The 25,625-nt window shown below is 37.3% G+C and overlaps 9 protein-coding genes and 1 non-coding gene across 10 annotated transcripts; 2 read left to right on the top strand and 8 right to left on the bottom strand.

Moving 5' to 3' along the window:
• Window positions 1–13: 13 nt before the first annotated feature.
• Window positions 14–1,875, bottom strand: B0P05DRAFT_520512 (uncharacterized protein). Its single transcript, XM_051575771.1, has one exon. The coding sequence runs from the start codon at window positions 1,852–1,854 to the stop codon at window positions 292–294; it is 1,563 nt and encodes a 520-aa protein (XP_051439560.1). The 5' UTR covers window positions 1,855–1,875; the 3' UTR covers window positions 14–291.
• On the bottom strand, window positions 1,876–3,494 carry B0P05DRAFT_520510 (peptidase family M48-domain-containing protein). The gene is made up of 3 exons (XM_051575770.1): window positions 3,085–3,494; window positions 2,392–3,033; window positions 1,876–2,343 (listed from the first exon to the last, which is right to left on the bottom strand). The coding sequence occupies exons 1-3, from the start codon at window positions 3,397–3,399 to the stop codon at window positions 1,894–1,896; spliced, it is 1,407 nt and encodes a 468-aa protein (XP_051439559.1). The 5' UTR covers window positions 3,400–3,494; the 3' UTR covers window positions 1,876–1,893.
• Window positions 3,454–4,525, bottom strand: B0P05DRAFT_501509 (uncharacterized protein). The gene is made up of 2 exons (XM_051575454.1): window positions 4,059–4,525; window positions 3,454–4,008 (listed from the first exon to the last, which is right to left on the bottom strand). The coding sequence occupies exons 1-2, from the start codon at window positions 4,374–4,376 to the stop codon at window positions 3,520–3,522; spliced, it is 807 nt and encodes a 268-aa protein (XP_051439558.1). The 5' UTR covers window positions 4,377–4,525; the 3' UTR covers window positions 3,454–3,519.
• Window positions 4,526–4,543: 18 nt separating this feature from the next.
• Window positions 4,544–5,078, bottom strand: B0P05DRAFT_576549 (uncharacterized protein; the record flags this gene model as incomplete). The annotated part of the gene is made up of 3 exons (XM_051581711.1): window positions 4,544–4,798; window positions 4,842–4,957; window positions 5,003–5,078. The coding sequence occupies 3 exons, from the start codon at window positions 5,076–5,078 to the stop codon at window positions 4,544–4,546; spliced, it is 447 nt and encodes a 148-aa protein (XP_051439557.1).
• Window positions 5,079–5,805: 727 nt separating this feature from the next.
• On the bottom strand, window positions 5,806–6,480 carry B0P05DRAFT_447743 (uncharacterized protein; the record flags this gene model as incomplete). Its single annotated transcript, XM_051573831.1, has 3 exons — window positions 5,806–6,060; window positions 6,104–6,274; window positions 6,325–6,480. Coding segments are annotated over 3 exons (582 nt in total), but the record flags the coding sequence as incomplete, so codon positions are not given.
• Window positions 6,481–6,779: 299 nt separating this feature from the next.
• B0P05DRAFT_520502 (uncharacterized protein) lies at window positions 6,780–7,505 on the top strand. The gene is made up of 3 exons (XM_051575769.1): window positions 6,780–6,981; window positions 7,024–7,118; window positions 7,163–7,505. Exons 1-3 carry the CDS (start codon window positions 6,822–6,824, stop codon window positions 7,496–7,498), a joined length of 591 nt encoding a protein of 196 aa, XP_051439555.1. The 5' UTR covers window positions 6,780–6,821; the 3' UTR covers window positions 7,499–7,505.
• B0P05DRAFT_520498 (uncharacterized protein) lies at window positions 7,506–8,206 on the bottom strand. Its single transcript, XM_051575768.1, has one exon. The coding sequence runs from the start codon at window positions 7,929–7,931 to the stop codon at window positions 7,776–7,778; it is 156 nt and encodes a 51-aa protein (XP_051439554.1). The 5' UTR covers window positions 7,932–8,206; the 3' UTR covers window positions 7,506–7,775.
• A 936-nt stretch (window positions 8,207–9,142) lies between these two features.
• Window positions 9,143–9,422, bottom strand: B0P05DRAFT_460767 (uncharacterized protein; the record flags this gene model as incomplete). Its single annotated transcript, XM_051574028.1, has 2 exons — window positions 9,143–9,254; window positions 9,280–9,422. Coding segments are annotated over 2 exons (255 nt in total), but the record flags the coding sequence as incomplete, so codon positions are not given.
• A 15,206-nt stretch (window positions 9,423–24,628) lies between these two features.
• Window positions 24,629–24,701, top strand: B0P05DRAFT_t5. Its single transcript has one exon. It is a non-coding gene; the product is annotated as a tRNA-Arg (tRNA).
• A 266-nt stretch (window positions 24,702–24,967) lies between these two features.
• B0P05DRAFT_520460 (uncharacterized protein) lies at window positions 24,968–25,583 on the bottom strand. Its single transcript, XM_051575767.1, has one exon. It carries the CDS (start codon window positions 25,550–25,552, stop codon window positions 25,073–25,075), a length of 480 nt encoding a protein of 159 aa, XP_051439552.1. The 5' UTR covers window positions 25,553–25,583; the 3' UTR covers window positions 24,968–25,072.
• Between the last annotated feature and the right edge of the window lie 42 nt (window positions 25,584–25,625).

The raw sequence follows: 25,625 nt of genomic DNA, 5'->3' as shown, positions 1-25,625 counted from the left end.
TAAAGCATTAACGACTAGATGAAAAAGGAGGGGGCGACAGTGGTTGATGATGATATGTGGGTTTAGAGCGTAAGGGTTTTACGAGTTGTGCCAAAGGCTGAAGAGAGACTTTCTTGACAAATTGAGACAACAACTTGCTTGTGCCTTTATTAGACACTAAGTTTTCGAAATACTGTGCTTTATCAGAATCATGCTGACTTAATGAATTCAATGATTTTGTTCTTCGAAGTGAAGCCATGCTTTGTATCGTTTCTTTGCTTTCAAAAGATGCTGTTCTTATAAGCAATAAGGTCATCTAAAAGCAAGCAACTTACCTTGACGAGAGAATAAGGGACCATGATTAGGTGGCCATGGGCAATAGTTCAATGCATGTCGTTTCATATCAGCCTTGTCTGCCAATTCAATTGTCCAGTAGGTATTTTCAGTCCATCGTTCTGCTGTGATGTCTTCATCTACACACAACACACTTCTTTTATTGCTTGACTTTACATTAGGTTTCATGACAGGAAGAAAGGCGGTTAACAACCCAATTTGCTGTAGCTGTATTGTGTCTCCATACATCAATGGCTTTCTACGCCGTATATGTTCATGAAAGTTCAGCTTAAGATTGACTTGTATCTCTGTCATGTATTTGAGTTGGTTGTTGGGGTATTCAATCGTCCAGTCTAATCGTTGCTCACTCTCTGGACTGGATACTAACTGGAGTCCTCTCAATTTAGAGAAATCCCGGTGAGGCTCGAGTTGTTTTGAGTAAGGACGGCATGAGAGTGGCATGGTATGTGTGTCTACCCATGTATGCGTTCGGTCCTGTATTTGCCATGGTTCAGTCGATGAAGTCTCCTGCCTATCCGGTCTATTGGAACGACAAGCAGGATAAATATATATTTGATCAAACCCAGAGAGATGCTGACAATCTGTCTCATGGGACAAGTTCATGTTGGGTGTCCATAAACATCGCCAAAGATACTGTGTTTCAGGCGATTGGTCAATTTCAGCAGAAGCAATGGCTCGTACAAGAAAGTCTTGGTGTTTGCGTACATCCCAGCAGAGATAACTCTGAGTGGCTATATTATAAAACTTAATAGGCTGATAGATACTGACGCGTATATGGCGTTGTGTCATGATGCCCTGAATCAATTCAGTCCATTCAGGCATCAAGAATGCATGCATAGGCACTAAATCCATTCTGGACACAATCTCTGCTGTGTCCATAAAGTGCTGTAAATCAAACTCAGTCTGTGGATTCAATGCATGCCATTCTTCTTTAAGTAAATTCAAGTTGAAATAGAATCCATTCATGCTGTCCGTTTGATTTGTAAACTTATAGGTTTGTTTCAAGTGTGTCTTGTAGCCTAATATCAGTTTACGCGGCCATAAATAACCAAATGTGTGCCAGAGTGTCATTAGATTATGCCATTGGTCTTGTGGATCTTGTGTTTTTTTGAGTTGATCTAGGTGTGTCTGAAGTGCGCGTGTAGGTCTTGATATCTGATCTACTTTAAAAGACGCATGTTTACGTAACTGCAATAGATGAAGTGTGTTTACATTATTGTGTGTGTCTTTGGCTGCATGGAACATCAAGTAAAAGTCAGAGAATGTATTCATCATACTATCATCGCTTAGATGGGTAAGAGCACCACAATTCACTAAATTGTCTGCCCAATCCCATTCCGTAATCAATTCTGTCGTAATCGGTGAATTTGGTTCAGGATGGATAGTTATACAAGGTTTCTGGTTTAATACAAAGCAATTCTGGTCAGATAGTTTGCCGTTAGGACAAATACCATGTCGCCATGAATTCAATCGGTGTAATAGTTGATATATTTGATCGTCATTTAATACAGGATAAAGCATATGAGAAAAAAAAAAAGGAAAACGTCGGACAATCAAATGTTAGATCCAAGCATAGAGAAAGGATAACCAGTTTAAGAATCCATTTTGATGTGTTTCTATTGACTGTTGTTGCTTTATGTCTTCACTAAATATGAACTCTCTTGGAGGTCCATTGATTCTAAGTGCTTCTTGATAGAGTGCAATGGCTTCTTGCATATGTTCACGCATGTACTCTATTCTTTCTAGATTGGGTGGATGACTGGATCCAAACCATGAATTAACAACTGAACTTAGAAATTCACGTACACCTTGGTCTAAATCATGCACATCTTGTTCTGATGAAGAAGAAATAGACCTTTTGGCTAGAATAGCTTGTGGATCAAACACATGCTTTTTCTTTTCATCTTCACCAAGCACATTTTCTAAATCTGCTAGTCTTTCCCAAACATCCACAGCCACTTGAGGATCATAGCCTGCTTTAGCAAGAATCTTAAGCCCTACTAGATCAGCCTATAGCTTATTTTTAGTTGCTTTTTTTTTTTCTTGTATCTTCTTTACCTCTTTCTCTAATCGTCTGTTATAGGTTGTCTGTGTTTCCATAGTAATAAAAGTTGATATAGAGTCATTGATTTTCTGATTAATATAAGGACCTAATGATTCTGTCACCATCCAGAATACACCGCGTGTAATGTCTCCCAACATAAACATCAAAGAAGCAAATCCATGTTGTTCTACTAAATGGCGTTGTATAGAATGAGCAATTTCATGAGACAGAATCACAGCCATGCGTTGTGTATCATAGTCCAGATAATCAAGTAACAAATTATACACAACCAAGCGAGAACCAGCACACATGGCATTGACCGTGGTTGAATCCCAAATGACATCTACTTCAAAATGACGTTTTGGCATAGCAGACTGAGTATCCATAGGTTCACTCGGTGGTGAATGAATAGGCTGAATATGCCTTGATTTTAAATAAGGATTATCAGCATATTTTCGAACTGGATCTCGAATATCGTCTGATGCAGGTATAGAGAGATTATCGACAATGGTCTGAAGCCACATGACAACTTCACTATCTCGAGGAGCAACAAGCCCACTTTGTGCTTTTAATAAAGTGTCAATTTCAGCTTCCATAATCTCAGCTTCTTCTTCCTCTGTTAAATAGACCAACCTTAATCGAGACGTATTTGGTGCCTAAGCACATTGTTCATCATTGCCCCCCTTTTTTCTAAAAAAAAAACTTACTTGGTCCAGACCAACCACAACGAGTAAAGTAAATCCAAATAAAGGTATACCTGCTAATATTTTGGCCACCAAGTCTATCTTACCTCCTCGACGAAACGTATGTGGCAATAAAGTAAGCGAGGTTTTTGAAGATAAAGAGACCAAACTGACCAATTTGCCTGTCTTTAGGGCACCTAATATAAATGCTGGCATCGGCACAATCGGCACTCGATTCACTCGACTGGTATGAAACTGTTGAAAAGGTTGTCTTTTATAACAAGCAGTGCATATAGGTCGTCTTAAATAACTTGATTTTCTTAAAAATGATGTCCACATCAATTCTTGGTTTAGCTATCTTGTCGTCACACCTTACAAAAAAGAAAAAAAAAAAAAAGAAAAAAAAATATTTTATGGTAATTCAGGCACTTTTTTATCCGGATAAATTCGTTTGCCGAATTAAAGAGTCATCTTATCACACCATCTGCTTGCTTCTACACAGGCTTGAATAGCACCTGCACATTGTTTGATGGATTTGAATAGTTGGCTTAATTCAATGGGATCATGGCTGGTCTTGACTCTTTCTGTCAATTCATTCAATTTGTCAGACAGAGTGGCAACCACAGAATCAGAGGGGAATGTGTCTACTTTTTGACGTTTAGTGGCTTGAGAAGGGATGGGATTGGCAGGTTCTTGTTTGATAGGTTGATGTTGAATAGGTTCTTGTTTGGTAGGTTCTTGTTTGGTAGGTTCTTGTTTGATAGGTTCTTGTTTGATAGGTTCTTGTTGAATGGATTGTGCTTTTTCAATAGATTGTACTCCTTTAATAGATACTGGCTTTGGGGTTTCTTTTAGTTTCTTTTCTAATGCTTCTTGTTCAGTTAGGATGATATTCTCGCAAATGACACAATACATTTGTTGAGTATCTGGGTTACGGACTAAGGGAACCTATATATGAAGTGTTAGCCATGTTTATATCTACATAAAAAGATAGGTACCGCATAACATGATGTATTAGGGCAATGTTCATTTAATAAAGCCCAACGTTGAAGCATTTTTTGACCAATCAATTGAGATGCTTTTGAAGACTGTTCTCTTCTTTGACGACGTAGTTTTAGTTCTTCTTCTCCATCATCAAGAACAGATTCTTTTTCTTTTGTCTCTACTGGAATAGACACGTTCTTATTGTCTTTATAGTTGTGACTAGCACCTTGATTAGGAAGTGGATCGTGATGTGTACAGAACGAGAGTGAACCATCTTTAGATTTCATTAAAGGAAAATGACAACCTTCTTGATGACAGATAGAATCTGTCATGATCTAGTCATCGAATAAGTCATCACAAAAATATCAAATACTAGTTACCCATCCTTGTAACAAGAATGAACTCAATAGACTGTTGGCTTCTTTTTCACTTCTCAAAGGGCAGATGACATTGTCTTGAAAGAAAAAAAGAAAGAAAAAAAGACTAAAAAAGAAAAAATTTATTTCGACTTGTTTTGATGGATAGCAATCCAACCTTCTCGGCGTGGTCCCTTTTTCTTAGCCCATAGTTCTAGCAATCTGCCTCTTCCTATGGATTCATCATAGCCTGCTTTTGGTAGTAGTGTCTCTATCATTTCATAGATGCTTGGAGGTTTGGGCCCTGTAAATTCATCTTGAATCCATTCAGTCGATGGTCTTTCGAAATCAATAATCACATCAGAGGAACGTTGATGTCTCATCTCAAACCCATCTCCCTAGAGAAACATAAGTAACAATAGATAGCCGTCTGATTCTTACCTTCTTAAACATGAGTAAGATTTCTTTTGTAGCACTAAAATAAGGGCTTGGTTCATCGAGATGTCCATTATTAACAGACTTTTTAAACCAAACCAGGTTCTCAACATATCGACAATCTACAACAAAATATTAAAAATGCAGTGATACATCTATTTCCTTACCTAGTTGATACATAGTACGAACGACATCAGCTTGAATGAGCTTATGTGTCCAGACAAATACCATACCAGCAGACATGTGTCGTATGACTTTCTCCATCAGTTGTTTGAATTGACCTAGATTCAAATGACAACTGTCATCATGCTTGCCATCAGGCACATAAAAGTCCCATGGTGGATCTGCCAAAATACATTCAAGAGCAGATTGACTTGTGTCTTGTTGACTACACATAGAGTCTAGCACAGATAGCATGTGTTCCATATCATCAAAGGCATAGTAATGGGTTTTGGATGGATCAGGCAATGATTTGCTTAAGGGTTGAATGATTTTGACGCCACTAAACAAGTCATTTGGTATGCGAACATAAGAAATCAGGTCTTCAGGTGTATCAATCTTTTGTTTCTTGACACCCGTAAAGAAGCGAGAGAGGGAAGATTGTTGTATTTTAGGTGGTGTCTCTATATTGGCGATAGACACAGAGGGTTTCTTTGCCATGTCTCTTCGCAACAACATTTCTGATGTTGTTAATCCTCGACGCCATTGCTGTTTTTCTTTCCAATGTGCCATACGGTAATGCTTGTCTAAATAAGGTCTAAAAGGCTATCAGTTGGTAGTGAATGGACAGTACTTACTCTATAAATTGTCTGTAGTGTTCTAAACGGTCTTTCCAATCCTTTTCCCAATCTTTTGAGGACAAATGAGCTATTTGAGGTTCGATATCCATAAAATCATCATGAAGTGGCTTTGAGGGCATCTTCTTGACTAAATCACTGATGTTGGTACGAGGCATGGATTTAATGACAGTCTTTGGTTTTGATACCGGTCTTGCTGATAGTTTACTGCCATGGAATTCTTTGATCCATTGATCCACTTGCTTTTCTTGTTGCTTGACATCTTCGTCTTGCCATGCTGGACCCAAATCAGAGATAAGCACATGGCTTCCAAATGCTTTGTCTTTGACAACCTGCTTTAGTTTTCCATTGATAATGGTGTAGCTTTCGTCTTTCAATTTGCCATCAGATACAAGTTTTCGATAGTAATTCATACACTGATACCCCACCTAACTAAAAAAGTGAATCCACAGCCGATCGACATGAACTTACTCTGTGTGGAATGCCCATACTAAACACGCCCCATGCATTCCCTATTTTATACCCCTTGGTCATCCATTCATGATATCGTTGCATAAACAACTTGTGCTCCTCTGCAGACCAAGCACCATTTTGTTGTCCTTCACCTGGAACTACGAATCGATAATAATACGAATCTGGAGCCTGGATTCATGTAAGAAAACACAGATAAGCCTATATGTAGTCACTCTTACCGAATGTCGAGCTTCCCATGCTTTAATACGAGGCGATTGCCATTCTTTAACACATTCTTGAGTAAACATGTCTTGGCCTACTCTTTTTCTTTTGAGGCCTTTGTTGTCTGATACAGAGAGTGATTCCAATCGAGGCGTTTCTTCTTCTAATTGTTGTACAAAATCATGATCGAGTTCCATATCAAGCGGTTCTTGTTCGATCACTTCTTCTTCTTTCTATCATCTATTAGAATGCTATCATTAGCAAAAAAAAAAGTATGCTTACTATAAAAACATGATCGATACAGTCATGATCAGCCTGTTTGATTACTTTTGATTCTCGGTGATTTTGTTGCATGTTTTTTGATTTGGACAGACTGATGGGTTTCTTGCTTGAGCCTATCTTTGGCGTCATTGCATCATTCCAAAAAGACATGCTAAAGAATTAAAAAAAAAAAGAAAGTGTCTTGAAAATTACTCTTTTACCGCGTTTCTTATTTTTTTATTTTTTTTAAATAATGTCAACACGACTCGACATCAAGTGGCAAGGAAAGAAGTTTCCTATTGAATTCTCTGATACAAAAGAACTAGAAAACACACTTGTAAAAGAATTAAAGCAATATTGTCAGCGTATTACAGGTATTAGCCCTAACCAAATGAAATTAAATGCTTTTGGAGGTAAGACAAGAATTGGCTTCTATAGACTCATCTCTTGAGAAGCCTTGATGAACAATGATGAATTGCCAATCAGTGTCTATGGTCTTCGTCCTGGTTGTTTCGTGACACTCAAATCGCTACCTAAACCAAAAGCTAAAGTAAGTTTACTATGCACATCCATCGCACTCAACCCTATGGTTAGCCAACATCTCAACCTATTGAGAAAAACGAACAAGTCTTGCTAGACCAAATAAAAGCAACACAAACCAAGATTGACACTGATCTGGCTACTGAAGTCAAGACGTATGAAAAAGAAGTCAAGGCATTCATGGCACAAACAGACAAAGAAGCAAAGAAGAAACATGTCTATAAAGGTGCTTATCTCAACGAACAATTAATGCATGTCTTGTTTGATTTAGATGGACTGATCTGTGGCCCTGACTATACCACGGCAAGACAAGCAAGAAAAGAAGCTGTCAAACACGCACAGGCCTTGTTAGATAAAGTAGATGATATCAAATCCATGTTGTATCGATAAAAACAATGGTTTATTTAAGGAAAAAGAACAAAATCATCCTCTAGTTCAATACAGGTTAAGATGGGATTCTGTGTGATCCAATCAAGTTCTTTAAGCACTTGCTCATCATTGAGTATCAAATCAACAGATGGTATAGGGCCAAACAAAGCCATACTATCTGTTTTTCGTTTCTTTTGAGGTGATACTTGAGTAACAAACAAGAGAGAGTTGTCCGGGTAATTAGATTCAGGTGATGTATGAGGTGAGCAATAAACAGGTGTGAGTTTTTTTCGTTTCCTTACGGTGGCTGGAGGTGGTTTGCCAGGTGAAAACCCAACTGAGGAGTGGTTCTTGGCTGGACTTGATAGTTGGGCGAGGTGCTCAAGTTTGTTTGTGGTGTGCAAACATAAGGTTTTTGGTTCATGGTAGTAGCGTTGTTGGTCAATGAGGTCATATTTAGTAACTGGAATCAAAACGACAACAAAAAGGTACAAGGGGATAAAAGAAGAGAGTGGATATGACCCACCTTAAAGAAGTATAAAGAAGAAGAAAAAAAGAAAAAAAAGGTGGAAGAGAAGGAACTTGAAAAGATCCCTTTTGATTGGCTAAAATGTAAAATGAGAAACGTCACATCTCTCTTACAAGTCAATGAATAGATCACACAAGTCTTGTGTGAAATATACAATTCTTTGAATTTACTTTATTTTCAGGTATAAAATAAAAATTTTAGACGTTTTTTATTTTTTTCTGGATGAATAGAAAAATTAAAATTAGACGTTTAGCCTTTTTGATTTAGACTCTTTACTGTTTTAATTATTTGAGGTATAACTCCTTGTTTTTACATCTGCCCCAGTAAGTTTCGGCATGTCTAATCCATCCCAAGCAGTCATTAACACTTACTGATTGACAAGCTTCCACAATGCGTGGCGTGAGTTTCGAGTTGGTATCTAAAGGATTTCTTTTGATATTCTTAATTTTTGCCCAGCATTCTTCAATAGGATTTAAAAATGGAGAATAAGGAGGCATAAAAAGAGGTTTGTAGCCTCGTTTGTTAATAGCATCTACCACAAACACTGAGTGATGAATCCTACAGTTGTTCATAACAATAAACATATCTTTTTTGTTATGTTTGTCAAGAACTTCCATAACGGCCTCTATAAATTTAACAATATGATACGCAGTGGTATCCTTTTTAAGAGCCTTTGGTTTAGAGGATTCCAAAGTTCCTCCCTTTCTCTTTTTACCCTTAGGTTTTTGAAATTCTTCCTCAAGTTTTTCCATGTCTGCCCTTTGTAACGGCTCAACTTTAGAAAAATTGATGGTCCCAAACGGAGAAATGCAGCCGACAATAGTAACATTGACCCCACGTCTGGCATGAACCTCAGCATTAGCTGGGTCGCCTTTTTTCGACCATGCGCGACTTCTCATCATTTGAGTATGGAACCCAGCTTCGTCAATAAACACACAGTTCTTTTGAAAATCAACGCAAACTTCTTTCCATTTGCTTACTATTTCCGCACGTAGAAGAAGTGTTCTTTCGCAATTTCTGTCAGCGTTGTATTTTAAAGCTTGCTTCAACGAGAAATTACACTTCTCCGTTAAATGTCTCCAAAGATTACGTGGGGAAATTGTAAATCCTTCGAAGTTTTTAGACAACGCCTCTTTGGCCATGTCAATAGTTGATGAAGGGTGTGCATCAAAATAGTTTACAAGAGATTCCGTATGCTGCGGCAGGAACTTTATTGGTGTTCCTCTATTGACTTTTTTCTTTGATGAACTTCCAGGAAGAACATCTCCATTACCCGTATTTAAACTCTTTCAATAAAACGTAGCCACTGCTTCTTGGGATCATACACTTTTTGGTAGCTTTGGGCACACTCAGCCCCTCTTCCTGTATAAGCTCTATGAAAACTCGAATCTGCTCTGGCCCGTATGTTGTGAACATATATGAATTCATATACATAGATCAATAAATGATGATCATGGTAAAAGACCAGATCACATCTATGGCAATTGCAATGGATATATAGTCACTGGCATTCACTCATTCTACTAAAAGTACTACATCGTCCTCATAGTCAGAGATTATCAACCTAGTGACTCTGTTATTATTAATGTAACTCATAAAGTGACAGTTAGAGCTGACAAATATGTAATAGTCTATTCAAGTTCAGGTCAGATCATGCACTATTGGCTGAGCTGACAACTTCCTATAAAGGCATTTCTCTTCATTGCTCCTGATCTAACAAATCAATCCGTAGTCAAGAAGCTAACCCCAAAACAATATTTTGACCGAGAAGAAAAAGTATAAATACCTCGACATTTTATAGCAATTGAAAGATAAGATTTCTTGGAGAAATAAAAACCTATACAAGTTCTAACGGACTTTCTCTGTGTTCTTACCTTTTCTCTTATTGAATATCTACTCTCTCTTCATCTCACAACACACTGTATAATGACAGTAAATAACGGTAACTGGGATAATATGGATATTTACAAATAAGGAAACCATAATTGTACCTTTTAGATAACCAGGAGAATTAAAGAAGAATCTACATAGCCAATTTCCGGGCACAAGCTGTCAAAGTGTTAAGTAATTAATAATCAGTAATCATAATTAGTCAATAAATCAGATAGTATAAAAGACAACCTGGAAAAGATATATTTTAGACGACAATCAATTTATTTTTGTAATAAAGAAGTACTGAACAGTCTCACTGTATTTCTTTGTTTCTTTCTATCTTCTATTATATCTTCATTCACAACCCAAACATCACAACGGTATCTTTTTCCTGGATAACTTGTCTGCTTCCACATTCTTGATTCCCTGTATGTGTTGATAAATTACCTTCAATTGAAATTGATTGCATATGTCTTGTATCTTGACTGCAGTATCTTGAAGAATTGGTGAGGCAGTACCTCCTGACTTGATGGTGTATTTGATTGAAGTCTTGTTGTCGGTATAGACCTTGATTGTTTTGTTTCGGAAATTTGGTGCATGGAGCTTCAGGGCAAAATAGATGGCCATCAGTTCTCTTACGTTGATCGACCATATTCTTCCTCCGTCCAAAATCCGTACGTATTGATCCTCGTTGAGGCAATCCCCCATCCCGTGTCCGAACTGTCTGTATGGATGGTTATTGCTGGCGTTTACAATTGTAGCTGTCTTATTGGTAAGCCGTTCTTGGTCATCAAATTGTCCTGCCACCACTTGATCTCTGCTTTTGCCTGTGGTGACCAACGGAACTGTTTCTCCCAATTTCGATGATGTCCTCTCAATGAACTTGCTAAGTCCCTCTGTAGGTACCGTATGTGAAGTAGTGCTTCTGCTACCGCTGGTATCATCGCTGTCATTTTCCCCATTAGAGCAGCCATCCACCTGCATGATCTGGATTGTGGTAGTGTTGCTTGCTTCAACCTCTGCCGTAAGTTTTGAATCTTCTTCTCTGGTACTTGTATTGTCATCTTCTTGGTATTGAAAGTGAATCCCAAATAGTCTTGAGTCTGTAGTGGTTGAAGCTCGCTCTTGATCCTGTTGATAATGAACCCTAAAGATTCTAGATGATAAATTATGCGTTCCGCGGAACGTGTTACCCTTTCTTTGTCCTGGTCGAGAATACATATATCGTCGAGAAAATATACCAGATGAATTCCTTCTTTTCGTATTGGCCCTAGGGCGTACCGTAGAAGTTTGGAAAATATTCTTGGAGCTGTGTTGAGGCCAAAGTTTAGAGCTCTGTACGTGTAAGTGACACCTAGGTTTTGGAAGGCCAAAAACGGTCTTGAGTTTACATGAATTGATACGACGGTGTACGCATCCTTTAAATCTAAGTTGACGATATAGTCTCCTTTTTCTATGAGTTCCCGCAAGGCAGGTACGCCTTCCATCTTGAAGTGTTGAACCTGTATAAACTGGTTTAATTTCTTGCAATCCAAGATAGGTCGTCGTTTCGTTGGTTCTTGAATTGTGAAGAAGTTGGAGAGAAATTGGTTGGAGAAAGATGGATTCTTGCTCTCCTCTATGTTTCCTGCTGTCAAGAACTTCTGTACTGCTAAGGTCTTCTCCTGTTGATCTACTTTGTTGATTGGGTGCTGTGCTGTTTTTCAAGGAACTGGTTTGGAGATAAATTGTAATTGGTAACCTTCCTTGACTATCTGTAACGGCCAAGGATGTGAAGTAATCTTTTTTCAATTGTGAAAGAAATGTGTTATACGACCCCCTGGTAAGATGCCATCTTCCGCGATCGAATAATTTACCTGTATCTCCTTTATTAATTTGAGCTTCTTGTTCAACGGCACCTCTGAGATCTTCTGAAGCGATAGACTTCTTGTTGATTGAGTTGTCGACTGAATTGCTGATTGTGTTGTTGGTGATGTTGTAGATTGTGTTGTTGATTGTGTTGTAGACTGTATTGTAGACAGTATTGTATATTGTCGTATTATTGATGATTGGCTGCATTGTCGGTGGAATTGTTTGTTGATTGGTGATTTGTCGTAGAGGAGCCGAAGGTTCCACGGCTTCGTCCTCTGTGTTGAAAATTTCCAAACTGGGGTTTGTTAAAAGGTCTTGATCCACGTCCATTTCCTCTGTGGGAAAAACCTCGTCCTCTATTGTTAAAATTTGCTGCGCCTGATAAGAGTCTTTGGTTGAAACGTGCTTCATGTAAATCTTTGACGAAGTCGTTGTCGAAGAGGTTGGGTTTTTTGTCATTTTCTTCTTGTTCCAAATATCTGAGACTTGCTGGAAGTCGAAGTGCTTTTGAACTGTATTCTTTTGCTTCATGATCCAATTCTTTGGCGAAGGCAAAACCACATACAGCTGCTCTTAATGCTTGGGCCATGGCATTAAGAAATACTTGTCTAGATTCTTCTCTGGCAAAGGTGCATTCCCCTTCGATCGACTCCGAAAGTTCAAAGATCTCCATATTTGTTCTTGCTTGGATACGGGTTTCTTCGGCATACTTGATGATTGATGTAACAACTTGGTAGGTATCAACCTTCCACTTCTTGAGTTCATTGATGAATTCTTTGTTGACTTGAGGTGTTTTGGTCCACTCGTCATGATTGTACCTGGGGATATTTTTTCTAAAATGCTTGATATCGTCTTTGAGGTCAGAGGCTGGTGTCTCGTCCAAAATCTCTCTGATCGCTTCTGGTAACTGTCTTTCTTTATAATTAATTTCCCTTTGTTCTTCTCTTTGAGAATGTTGGCAACATCTTCCCTTGTATAAAGTGGTGTCTGTTGTTATTGTTGTTGTTGTTGTTGTTGGTTGATTTCTTCATTGTTGATATCACTCATAATTTTTACCCACGATGCGCGGCTTTGAAAGATATAGGGAAGAAAAGGGAAAATTTATTGGTTATTATATATACATTAAAAATAAAGCGTGGCTCTGAGAGCATTTATCACATTAGGAGCTGATGCGGAGGAAACTGAGATTGTTATAGGTACGACCAACAATTTTAATTTTTGTACTTGTCCAATAGAATTTCTGAAATTATTTAATTTTAGGGTAAAATACTGTATCAGAATATGGAATTAATTTGAACTCCGCTAAGAATTATGCCGACATGACAAGTATGCCATTTGTGTACTCAAAAAAAAAAATTAGAAAAAATAGAAACCACTGCTTTAAAATAAATGCTAAATATTTTCTGTAATGGCAAGAAGTAAGAAATAAGAGAATTTCTGATTTTCCCTGTTCTAAATTAATAAAAAAGCGTGATTTTCAATTTTTCTGTTTTAAATTAATAAACTAGTCTACCGGATGATAATTTTACTGTTTTGATTTAAGAAAGAGATTACTGCCTGGTAGATTTGCTTTTTATTTCAAAACAGAAGAACTAAAAAACAAGCTTTTTTTTTAATCTTGAGCAGAAGAATTAGAAAACTTCTATTTTTTTATTTTTTGCAGTGCAAGAGATATTTCTGATTTACATAATAAAATCTAGTTTTTATTTATTTCTAAAAGATATTTTTTTTAGTACAAAAATGGCATACTTGTAATTTCGGCATACTTGTAATTTCGGCCTAACTGCTAATATTTCTGCTATTCTGAAAATGCTTTTTCTTTTTCTTTTTTGCAAGCCCATCACACTAATCACAAAGGCATGAGGTCTACAAGTCTTTTCATGCTTCTTTTCTCTCTCTAGCTGCTTTTTTTGTAGAGCTATCACAATCTTTAAAAAGAGGTTTTGAGCACTAAAATTTATGTTTGGATCAGAAAAAAGAATAAGAAAGATATGTTTCAGCATCTAAATTTATTCAGTCAGCGGGTGATATTGCTCTCCGAGCTGTTAGTCCTTCCTTTTTCTCTGAAATCGGGTTTACAAATCAGCTACATCCTTCTCTTGGATACATTTTAGCAAACTCTAATCAAGCAAGTGACAGCTAAAAACCTTAATTGTAAAGTATCTGCCAGCCATCAAAAACGTCTTTACTTTCCTAATGACAGCTTCAGTACTTTGAGCTTTTTTTGGATGCTCTTGATCATCAATTTTTCGACCAGGTTCCCTGTTGAAGCAGAGTGATTACGACTGTCATAGCAACCATCGTAGTAGTCATCATAGTAACAATACACCCACAGCGTAAGCAATAGAACAAATCTCCCATTGAATGCAAGAAAAAATTCATAAGAAGATTAAAAATTCTTTACTCGTTGAAGGAAATTTTGGTCAAATCTTCACTCAAATATGACAGAAAAATGCAATCGCTCACGCTGTGGGTGTATTGTTACTATGATGACTACTACGATGGTTGCTATGACAGTCGTAATCACTCTGCTTCAACAGGGAACCTGGTCGAAAAATTGATGATCAAGAGCATCCAAAAAAAGCTCAAAGTACTGAAGCTGTCATTAGGAAAGTAAAGACGTTTTTGATGGCTGGCAGATACTTTACAATTAAGGTTTTTAGCTGTCACTTGCTTGATTAGAGTTTGCTAAAATGTATCCAAGAGAAGGATGTAGCTGATTTGTAAACCCGATTTCAGAGAAAAAGGAAGGACTAACAGCTCGGAGAGCAATATCACCCGCTGACTGAATAAATTTAGATGCTGAAACATATCTTTCTTATTCTTTTTTCTGATCCAAACATAAATTTTAGTGCTCAAAACCTCTTTTTAAAGATTGTGATAGCTCTACAAAAAAAGCAGCTAGAGAGAGAAAAGAAGCATGAAAAGACTTGTAGACCTCATGCCTTTGTGATTAGTGTGATGGGCTTGCAAAAAAGAAAAAGAAAAAGCATTTTCAGAATAGCAGAAATATTAGCAGTTAGGCCGAAATTACAAGTATGCCGAAATTACAAGTATGCCATTTTTGTACTAAAAAAAATATCTTTTAGAAATAAATAAAAACTAGATTTTATTATGTAAATCAGAAATATCTCTTGCACTGCAAAAAATAAAAAAATAGAAGTTTTCTAATTCTTCTGCTCAAGATTAAAAAAAAAAGCTTGTTTTTTAGTTCTTCTGTTTTGAAATAAAAAGCAAATCTACCAGGCAGTAATCTCTTTCTTAAATCAAAACAGTAAAATTATCATCCGGTAGACTAGTTTATTAATTTAAAACAGAAAAATTGAAAATCACGCTTTTTTATTAATTTAGAACAGGGAAAATCAGAAATTCTCTTATTTCTTACTTCTTGCCATTACAGAAAATATTTAGCATTTATTTTAAAGCAGTGGTTTCTATTTTTTCTAATTTTTTTTTTTTGAGTACACAAATGGCATACTTGTCATGTCGGCATAATTCTTAGCGGAGTTCAAATTAATTCCATATTCTGATACAGTATTTTACCCTAAAATTAAATAATTTCAGAAATTCTATTGGACAAGTACAAAAATTAAAATTGTTGGTCGTACCTATAACAATCTCAGTTTCCTCCGCATCAGCTCCTAATGTGATAAATGCTCTCAGAGCCACGCTTTATTTTTAATGTATATATAATAACCAATAAATTTTCCCTTTTCTTCCCTATATCTTTCAAAGCCGCGCATCGTGGGTAAAAATTATGAGTGATATCAACAATGAAGAAATCAACCAACAACAACAACAACAACAATAACAACAGACACCACTTTATACAAGGGAAGATGTTGCCAACATTCTCAAAGAGAAGAACAAAGGGAAATTAATTATAAAGAAAGACAGTTACCAGAAGCGATCAGAGAGATTTTGGACGAGACACCAGCCTCTGACCTCAAAGACGATATCAAGCATTTTAGAAAAAATATCCCCAGGTACAATCATGACGAGTGGACCAAAACACCTCAAGTCAACAAAGAATTCATCAATGAACTCAAGAAGTGGAAGGTTGATACCTACCAAGTTGTTACATCAATCATCAAGTATGCCGAAGAAACCCGTATCCAAGCAAGAACAAATATGGAGATCTTTGAACTTTCGGAGTCGATCGAAGGGGAATGCACCTTTGCCAGAGAAGAATCTAGACAAGTATTTCTTAATGCCATGGCCCAAGCATTGTGATGTTTTGATAATAGAGTTATATAATAAGATGATATAGAGACAAAGGTAGATACTTTGAGACTGTTCTATACAATTTTATTGTTGTTCTTTTTCATTATAAATTATTCTAGCATATTTATACATGAAGAGATGTCGGAGTAAGTAGTAGTAGAGTTCATGCAAATGACTGAGTCTCTATTATCATAGACTACTTTAAATTAATTAAATAATGTAAATTATGGATTTCGGTTATAAGTCTTGATCTATTAAAAGATCCATTGTCTTATTCAGTACAAGAGGTTCTTTTATGTCTATTTCTGATGTAAATTGATTATGATATATTTTTAGTATGTAAATGAAGACTTATTTAATGTCAGATCATCACATTATCCCCACCCAGGTATTGACTAATACCGACAAGCTTATTTAAGATCTTCTATTCTTTTTGTTTTGATCTGTATTGTTTCTTGTCGATCTTTTTCTCTTTCCTGAATGTTGATCTAATTGTGTTTCTTGATCTTTTATGTTCTTCAATAACTTTTTATTGGCTTTATTGATAGCCTTGACACTTTCAGGAATTACACCTATTCTTCTCCAATATTCTGTTATGAATTTAGGATCAGTGAATGAAGATTCAGGTTCCCATGTGTCTTGAGATTCATCATAATTTAACCATCTACATCTATAGAGATACTTATTGTTTACATCCTTTTTATGTCCTATTATTGCTTCCACTTCATAATATTGTTTATCTTCAGGTACATCTTATCTGATACAACTTTTAGTAAAGAAGGTGGGTAATTTCTAGGCTCAATGAATCCTTGTTCATTCTTTAATACATAAGAGCCACCAGAGGTTTTATTGACTATTTTATAGAATCCTTTATAGTGAGGATCAAGCTTATTTTGCTTGTCTGTAACTAAAATCATTACAGTTGCATTTATGGAATATCAAGTATTTTATGCTTGTTGTCAAACCTTAGTTTCTGTTTATCTGCTACGCTCTTTGCTTGTTCATAGACAGCAGGAAAGACTATTTCAGTCATGTATTTTATTTTTTGTTGCAAATCCTTATTTATTTTCTCCGTTGTTTTTATATCCTTTTCTTGACTGAAGTCTTCAAAGTCATTAGGATTTCTACCAAACATTAAAGAGAATGGAGTGCTTTTCGTTCTGAGATTATATTTACTGTTTAGATATAATTGGGTTGGTCCTACCATGTAGTCCCACTCAGCCACATTTCCATTTATTTGTTTTTTATGGTTTTTACAGCTGATTGAACCGCTCTTTCACTTGCACCATTTGCTCTTGGATGATATTGTGAAATTAACGCGTGTTCGAAACCGATATGTTTCTTTATGGTGTTCATTAAAAACCCAATAAATTCTTTTCCATGGTCGCTTTGGATTTTCCTCATAGGTCCAAAGGTGCAGATAACGTTCAGTATCTCTTTAGCAACAGTTGCAGCTGATTTATCAGGTATAGCTCTCAATACATAAAATTTACTAGCTATATCTATCATGACTAACAAGTATTCGTTGCCCTGAGCTGAGGTAGTAAATGGACCAGCTAAGTCAATACCCCAACTGTCACCAGGCAGAGTAGCTAACACAGGTCTTAATGGATTATACCCTTTTCTGCTGATATTATGACGCTGACATTGTATACACGCCTTAACTAATTCATCTGCATCATTCTTTAGATTCGACCAATAGATGCCTTTACGCTTTAATGCATTAATTAGAGCCTCGGTAGAAAAGTGCCCTTTACTATGCTCAAAAGCAAGCACTTTATCACGCTCCTCATATGGAGGTGTAAAATATTCACCACTTTCAAGTGTGGGTAATGGTTCGTTAGTGGCAGCACTACTTCTCATGATTGATTTTTCCCCTCCCAGTTCATTTGACATTGTTGAATCGTCCTCATAGAGTCTGGATAAAGTGTCAGGTAAGACATTTGAAATACCAGGCAAATGAACGATCTTGAAGTCATACTGGAGAATTGTATCCATCCATGAGATCATCATCAAGTTTGCAATACGTTGAGTATGTAAGTAAGTAAGTGCCTTATGATCCGTATATAGCGTAAATGTAGAACCATAGATATACTTGTGAAAACGCTTCAGTGAGAATACAAGTGCAAGTAGCTCACGTTTTGTGGCAGAGTATTTGCGTTCACTTTTAGATAGACTTTTAGCAATAAAAGAGATGTACTTTTTTTCTCCATCAGTCTCTTGATACAATACTGCGCCAATACCAGTGTTCGATGCATCACAGCTTATGGAGAATGGAACATTCATGTCTGGATAGGCTAACACAATATCGCTTAACAGAGCTTTCATGAGTTATCAAAAGCCTTTTGATGTTTATCATTCCAGATCTTATGCAATGATTTTTCATTTCTCAATTCATCAAGTGGAGACATGATTGAAGAAACGTTAGGTATCAATGATCGGAAGAAATTCAATAGACCACAGTAGTGCATGATGTCTTCGCCACACGTTGGTTTAGGAAATTCAAGTACATTGGCAAGTTTGCGACGATCCATTCTGATACCTTGTAGAGAAATATGGAAACCAAGCAAGTGAATTGATGATTGGAAGAAATGACACTTGGCAGGGTTCAATTTCAGGTTTACATCAGTTAAGCGTTGGATCACCTGTTGTAAGTGGATTTTATGCTCTTCGACTAATTGGCTAGCACATACAATATCATCAACGAAGAATCGCACAAAAGGTAAACCTTCAAGAGCAATACTCATGATTCTCTGAAATTGTGAACTCACATGTTTGATGCCGAATACAGTGCCAATAGGCTGATATTGTATTCCACGCCATGTGAATGAAAGCTTTACAGTGTCCTTAGGATTCAATTTTAAAGAATTGAATGCAGACTTCAAGTCGAGAGTAGAATATACTTTAGCACCCTGTAATTCCTCAAAGAGTTCACTAATTACAGGTAATGGCATACGATCAACTGTTTTGAGCAAAACATTAATATGACGAGGATCATGACACACACGATAGCCTGTCAATTCACCTTTACCATCAGTCTTCTTTACAACAGTAAGAGGCGTATTCCATTCAGTATTGGCTGGTGCTCTTTTGATAATACCGTTGCTCAACCATTCATCAATCTGTTTATCCACTACGCCCATCATTTTCAAAGGTACAGGATAGGGTTTCTTATACGCTGTTACATTAGGTGGAGTATCTAGACATACCACACTTTCAGGTATAGTACAGAAAGATCCTTTTGGAATAGCTTGGTTATTATCAATATAAGGCTGAATATAATCCATTGCAGCTTTATATTCATCAGCATTACAAGCAGGATTATGATCACTCATCTTATTTTCTTTTTCTAAAGATTCTAGAAGATCACTAGTATTGTTATAGCGTCTATCTGCTTCAAGCACTTCTTCAGTAGTATCTTTATCATCGTATGACAAAGGTATTCCAGAGATTCCAATGCCTAATGTGTACATGTAATCGGTTCCAATGCTGAGCGAGAACTCATTATTATTGGTAAGATTCATAACCTCAAAAGTACGTTTTATAGTTTTACTATTGCAACTAACGCTTAAGGTACAAGTTCCTATTCTTTTGACGTATGTATTTGTATCAGCAAGTCTTATGAAATACTTGTGTAAGTTATTTTTACTAATAAGATCTTTATTGATATGATTTATATAATTGATGTTTATCTTATTTTCTAAACAGAATGACTTGTCAACTGAGGAGAAGACAGCACCACAATCTAACAATGACATTGTTCTAACAGAATTATTGATAAGGATAGGAAAGGTAATGTTAGCACTTATGTTTTTAAAATCTCTTGTTATATTGTTTTTAGACTTACAATCAAGAGCCAAACGAGCCAAACGAGCATTTTCATCAGTGTCATCATCACTGTTATCATTGTTCTTCATATCAGCGTCATCATCCAAAGAAGAACAACCACCACGCACAGCCATTCTTGAAACCTTCTGTTTCTTGGCGGCCTTAGCCTCCTTGAACTCATCACATCTGTGACCATGGGACCATGGCTTATCACAATACGTGCAAGGTTTCTTACTTGAGCTTGGTGCATAAATGGACTTGCTAGACTCCGAAGAACCTTTACCAGCAAATATGGGTGAGTAACTGCGTTTACGACTACGCTCATTGTTACTCTTATATGAACCAGAACCCGAAGAGGAGCTAGGTAGACCAGCAGCGTCCCACGAAGAAGAGAACAAATCAGTGTCATTAGTGGCAGCAATTACCAAACCGATCATGTCTTCGATTTTACTTGGCAATTTTGTTCCATACTGGGAGGACACAGCAACAGAGGCAACACGACGGACGGACTCACGCAGAGCACACCAAAAACTCAACACCAGTTGTAAACCATCGGCTAAACCTGCCTGTCTTCTAAGCTTCTGAAAGCGAGCAGCAAAGGAACGAGTTGATTCACCATGGGATTGCTTGAGGGACCACACCTTTACCATCAACAAAAACTTGCGATAGGGGGTATCAAAATGATCCAAGATCATCGATTCAGCTTCCCTCCAGGACAGACATTTGTTTCTTAATTTTTCATCAAACCAAGATTTCTCTTCCTTGTTAAGAGACATAGGCAAAAGACGTTCCCAGTTGTCATCCATATTCAACGAGTGGGCTTCCAAGACAGTCTTAAATTGCATACAGAAATCGTAGACAGAATCGAAGACTTCTTGATTTTTCTTGCTAATCACTGTATCAGTCTTGAGCTGCAAGAAGGGAAGACCAGCTGGAACCAAAGTACTTCTCTTGTCTACTTGCATGTTGGGAGTTTCCATAGTCAAGAAGACCTTATAAGTTTCGTCTGCTTCTTTGTACAAGACCTCGGCTTGTTTATAGACTTCATAGGCATGCTTGGTATTTTCAGCTTGTGGATGAACCTTTTGGTAGGCAAGATAGTGACCATAAGCAACCTTGAGTTCAGTTTTGAGACGGTCCAGATTCTCTTTGGCAGTGGCAGCAAGATTGGCAGATGTTACTTCTTCAATGTCAATAGGCACATTTTCTTGAGATTCAAAAGAATCAGGTCTAAGATCCATGGCTTCATCTACAGCAGGAATACTAGGAGCAGGAGAGTGTTCTTGAGCAACAGGAACAGGAGAAGAAGAACGAAAGCCAGAGTTGATGTTTTGGTTGGACATTGTAAAAATAGAATTCAAAGTAAAAAATGTGATGTTTTGATAATAGAGTTATATAATAAGATGATATAGAGACAAAGGTAGATACTTTGAGACTGTTCTATACAATTTTATTGTTGTTCTTTTTGATTATAAATTATTCTAGCATATTTATACATGAAGAGATGTCGGAGTAAGTAGTAGTAGAGTTCATGCAAATGACTGAGTCTCTATTATCATAGACTACTTTAAATTAATTAAATAATGTAAATTATGGATTTCGGTTATAAGTCTTGATCTATTAAAAGATCCATTGTCTTATTCAGTACAAGAGGTTCTTTTATGTCTATTTCTGATGTAAATTGATTATGATATATTTTTAGTATGTAAATGAAGACTTATTTAATGTCAGATCATCACATTACCAAACTGTTACCTACGAACCCAAGAAAAGATGAGCCCAAGATTGGTTAGATGGATGAACGAGCTCGAGCTTTATTCACCTACCATTGAATACAAGCCTGGTAAGGAAAACAACGTGGCAGATGTGTTATCTCGACTTGGTGGGCCAGAATCGGAAAGCGCCGATACATCCTTGGAACCTGAATTCTTGTATGCCACTTGGACCATGAAAGAAGCACCGGAATCGATTCAAAATGATTGGCCTATGTTGTATCTTGACCTGAATAGAATCAAATCTGCTGTGTTACGCAGATATCTCGAAGAACGACAAGACAAATTTGTCGTGAAGGATAAAAGAGTGTACCACTTGACCCCTATTGATGACAAGCAAACACTGAAAGCCGTTCCTTTTGTTCCTTTTGTGGCAAGAGCCGATTTGGTTGCACAATACCATGAATCCAATGGCCATGCTGGTTTTGAAACAATGGTTAAACTGTTTACACCTCGCTTCTGGTGGCCAAGCATGAAAAAGGACCTGAAAGGATGGTTGAGGACTTGCCCAGCTTGCCAAGTAAATAGCCGTCCGGGGCACATTCACCACGATGTCATGCATCCACTTAAGGTACCCTCTGCATTTGATCGCTGGCATTTAGACTTCATTGGCGAATTACCATTAACGATGAAAGGAAACCGGTGGCTACTCGTGGCGGTAGACTATGCCACAAACTGGCCCATTGCTCGTGCTGTCCCTGTTGCCACAAAAGAAACGGTTGCTAACTTTATATATGAAGAAATCATGATGCGTTTTGGTTGCCCTTCAGAGATATTAACTGATAGAGGCTCCAACTTCAATAGCGACCTGGTAAACGCCTATCTAAAACGTGTGGGTACCCATCATAAACTGACTTCGGCATATCATCCTCGAACAAACTCCAAGGTGGAACGTTTCAATGCTGTAATAAAAGGAATGCTTCGCAAATATGTAAATGGCGCCTTACACCGCTGGGATGACTTTGTCAACGCTGCACTCTGGGCCTCAAGAATACGCATACACTCAACCACTGGGTATAGTCCGTTCTTCCTGACCTATGGACGTGAACCTAGACTACCCGGTGATGCACTTGTGCCGTACATTGATAAGAAAACATTTGAAGATGAGCGAACAGTAGCTGATATCACTTCAAGAGAATTGGTTGATCTCGGACAACACCGTGCAGCTGCTGAATTCCGCATGAAAGCCATGGCCGAAAAAGACAAAGACAAATGGGATTCACAAATCAAGAAGGTGACTTTTGAAGTCGGTGATAAAGTCATGCTCACTCACGAAGGACGATATGGTCTCGAACCACAATACAAAGGTCCCTACATTGTTGTTCAGACTTTTCCGGACTTTGGTACATACAAACTACAGACTTTAGCAGGAGAGCCTTTGAAATCGTTGGTACATGTGGATCGATTGCGCATAGCAAATGGCCATACAACATCTACACCTTGGTATGATCCTTTAATAGCTAGACAAGAATGGCGACAGGTCATGACAAACATCGGACGAGCTGCCGTTGTGCCCTCAATTCCTCCTACAATTGTTGATAACGAGTTAGTCACGGAAGATGCATCAAATAATTCACTCATGCCTACCTCAAATAATACTGATCAAGATGACTCGCCCGTACTAGCTCCAACTCTGGCTTCTGAAGATACAAACAGTGCTCCGATCATGCCCACTGATCGTCCAACTGAACCTACTGACGATTCGCGTGTTGCTCTCTCTTCTGGTAATGATGTGATTATCAGTCATCATGTTGATAATATCGATCCTGTGGAAACAGAACAGCCCAATACCACTATCATAGAATCTGATGAAATACAACCTGTTGCAAATCCCACAACCGTAACCGTACCTTCTCACTCGTCTTCTCCTATATTGCCCTCGTTAGCCCTTCCAGATCAAACCACTGATACCTCTATACTTACGAGCTTTGTACCTAACTACGACAACTCGATTGACTCTAGTACGTTGCCTTCTGCTGACAGTGAAGTATTCGTTGATGCTCAAGAAGATTTGCCTGTTCACCCTTGGGATCTCCCTGAATCAGAATTCAATTTTGATATCGATGTCGATGATTTAGACGATTCTGATGACCATACTGTTCAAGAATTCCCACCTGTTTTCAATGAATCGCGAAACGCGTCTACTTGTCGTCCTGTCGTTGCGCCTTCTTCTGGTTTATCGCCCGTAGTTCAGAGACGAACTTCAAGCCAGGAGGGGGGTAATGTCGCAGATATTAGTACTTCCGACCGCCAACAGCCAATCGAGGTTGAATATAACCTTCCCTATATGTATAGATCAAACAAAAAAAGGTTTAAACCTCAAATATCAAACAAGAAAAGAAAGAAGGTTAGACTGAATCTATTACGCTTAAGGAAGTTGCCTTTAGGAGACGCCAAGCTCGCGTGGCATTCGTCGAAAAAGAAGTAATCAATCAAGTTGAAGGATATAATTACTTCCTGCTTTATTAGTGATAGAATAGATATTTTAGTATAGAATAGAAAAATATAAATACCGTGTTGTTGATGATTATAAGTTACTTATCAAAGACTTATAATATCAAAACACAGGTAACATATAACAAAGAAATAAAAAAAAAAGATCAAAGACTTATAATATCAAAACACAGACGTCACTGCCTTCTAGAATATTTTCCCAGTAATACCATTGGCTAGAAAATATTCTATCGTCACCTGACCTGTATTATTGGATACAAACCTTAAAAAAATATTAACTTGACAAAATCTGTCGTCTTGACGTTGGAACAACCAATAGTATTCTTATAATAAAAGATTAATAGTAAAGCGATGATTGATTCCTTTATTTCATTGTATGTTATGTTTATATTTATACATTTTATGAGGTACAATAGAAATGTCTAATTAGAAAATAAGAAAGTCGTAGAAGGTTCAGGAACTATGATTACTAATCCGAGATTAGTAATCATGTGACTTGCTATGAGGAACCTTCTAGAGTCTTACATTCTAGAATCTTCTTGGACCTTCGAGATGTCATGTGACCTTCTTGGCTTTGGGTTCGGCTTGAATCTTTTTTTTGATTACGACAAATCAAGTTGAGGGGCTATGGCCCAATGGATAAGGCGTCTGACTACGAATCAGGAGATTCCAGGTTCGACCCCTGGTAGCCTCAACATCTTATTTTGTATTTTTGTAAAATTTCGTGAGACGTTCTAAGTCAGGCTGGTTTGACATGCCCTCGGTAGTGTTCATTTTGGCCTCTTTTTTTGTTTTCACTCCTGAGTGCTATTATTACAGAACTTAAACTATATGGTATCAGTATAAGGTTTAAATGAGAAACAGCCGTTGCGTTCTTATTGAATGGCTTGTTTATTGAGATCATAATTTATCATTCTCATGCAAAAAAGAGTTTGTGTCATAATAAATCCGGAGAAACGAGTTGGATTTTATAGTAGAGGTAAAATGAAAGATCAAAAGAGCGATGGTCAAACTAAGAGATGCTAAATACAGTTTTATTAAATGAAGAGAATAAGCATTTTCTGATTACTCTGTCTTGATGTATTTTTTAGTGACCAAGTAATCAGATACAGCTCCTGTAACAAAGGCATAAACCATCTTGTGTAGAATATCAATGACTTGTTCATTATATGGCCATGTCCATGGAGGAGCACCCACACCCGTCAAGTTTTCAAGGGACTGATCAATCATCAATCTGATAAACACAAACATAAAAGACGAAAATGGTCCATCCATACCATACGCAGACATCATTGATCGAATCGAACCCGCCAAAATACCTTGTCCAAAATGCATAACATGGTTCATCATAAAGCGTTCAGAGTCTGGCTTTGTCTTTAACCCGAGCAGCTTCTCTAATGTATGTCCAGGCACATAAGAGCTGGGACGACCCGTAATACCTTGTTCTACTTTTTCACCCAGTGTCATGGCGGTGATACCAATAGCACCAGCAATAAAACCATTGGTAATTGTATCAAATAAACTGATTCTATAAACTTTTCTCATTGTTAAGCGATAATAATAATAATAAAAAAAAGAAGCGCAATTAACAATTTGCTTTTTTTTTTATAGATAAACC

This window comes from Gilbertella persicaria (assembly GCF_025201335.1).
Source record: "Gilbertella persicaria strain CBS 190.32 chromosome Unknown B0P05scaffold_1, whole genome shotgun sequence".
NCBI classification, from domain to species: domain Eukaryota; kingdom Fungi; phylum Mucoromycota; class Mucoromycetes; order Mucorales; family Choanephoraceae; genus Gilbertella; species Gilbertella persicaria.
The sequence above is the reverse complement of the archived record's forward strand: the minus strand, read 5'-3'. Positions and strand labels throughout refer to the sequence as shown.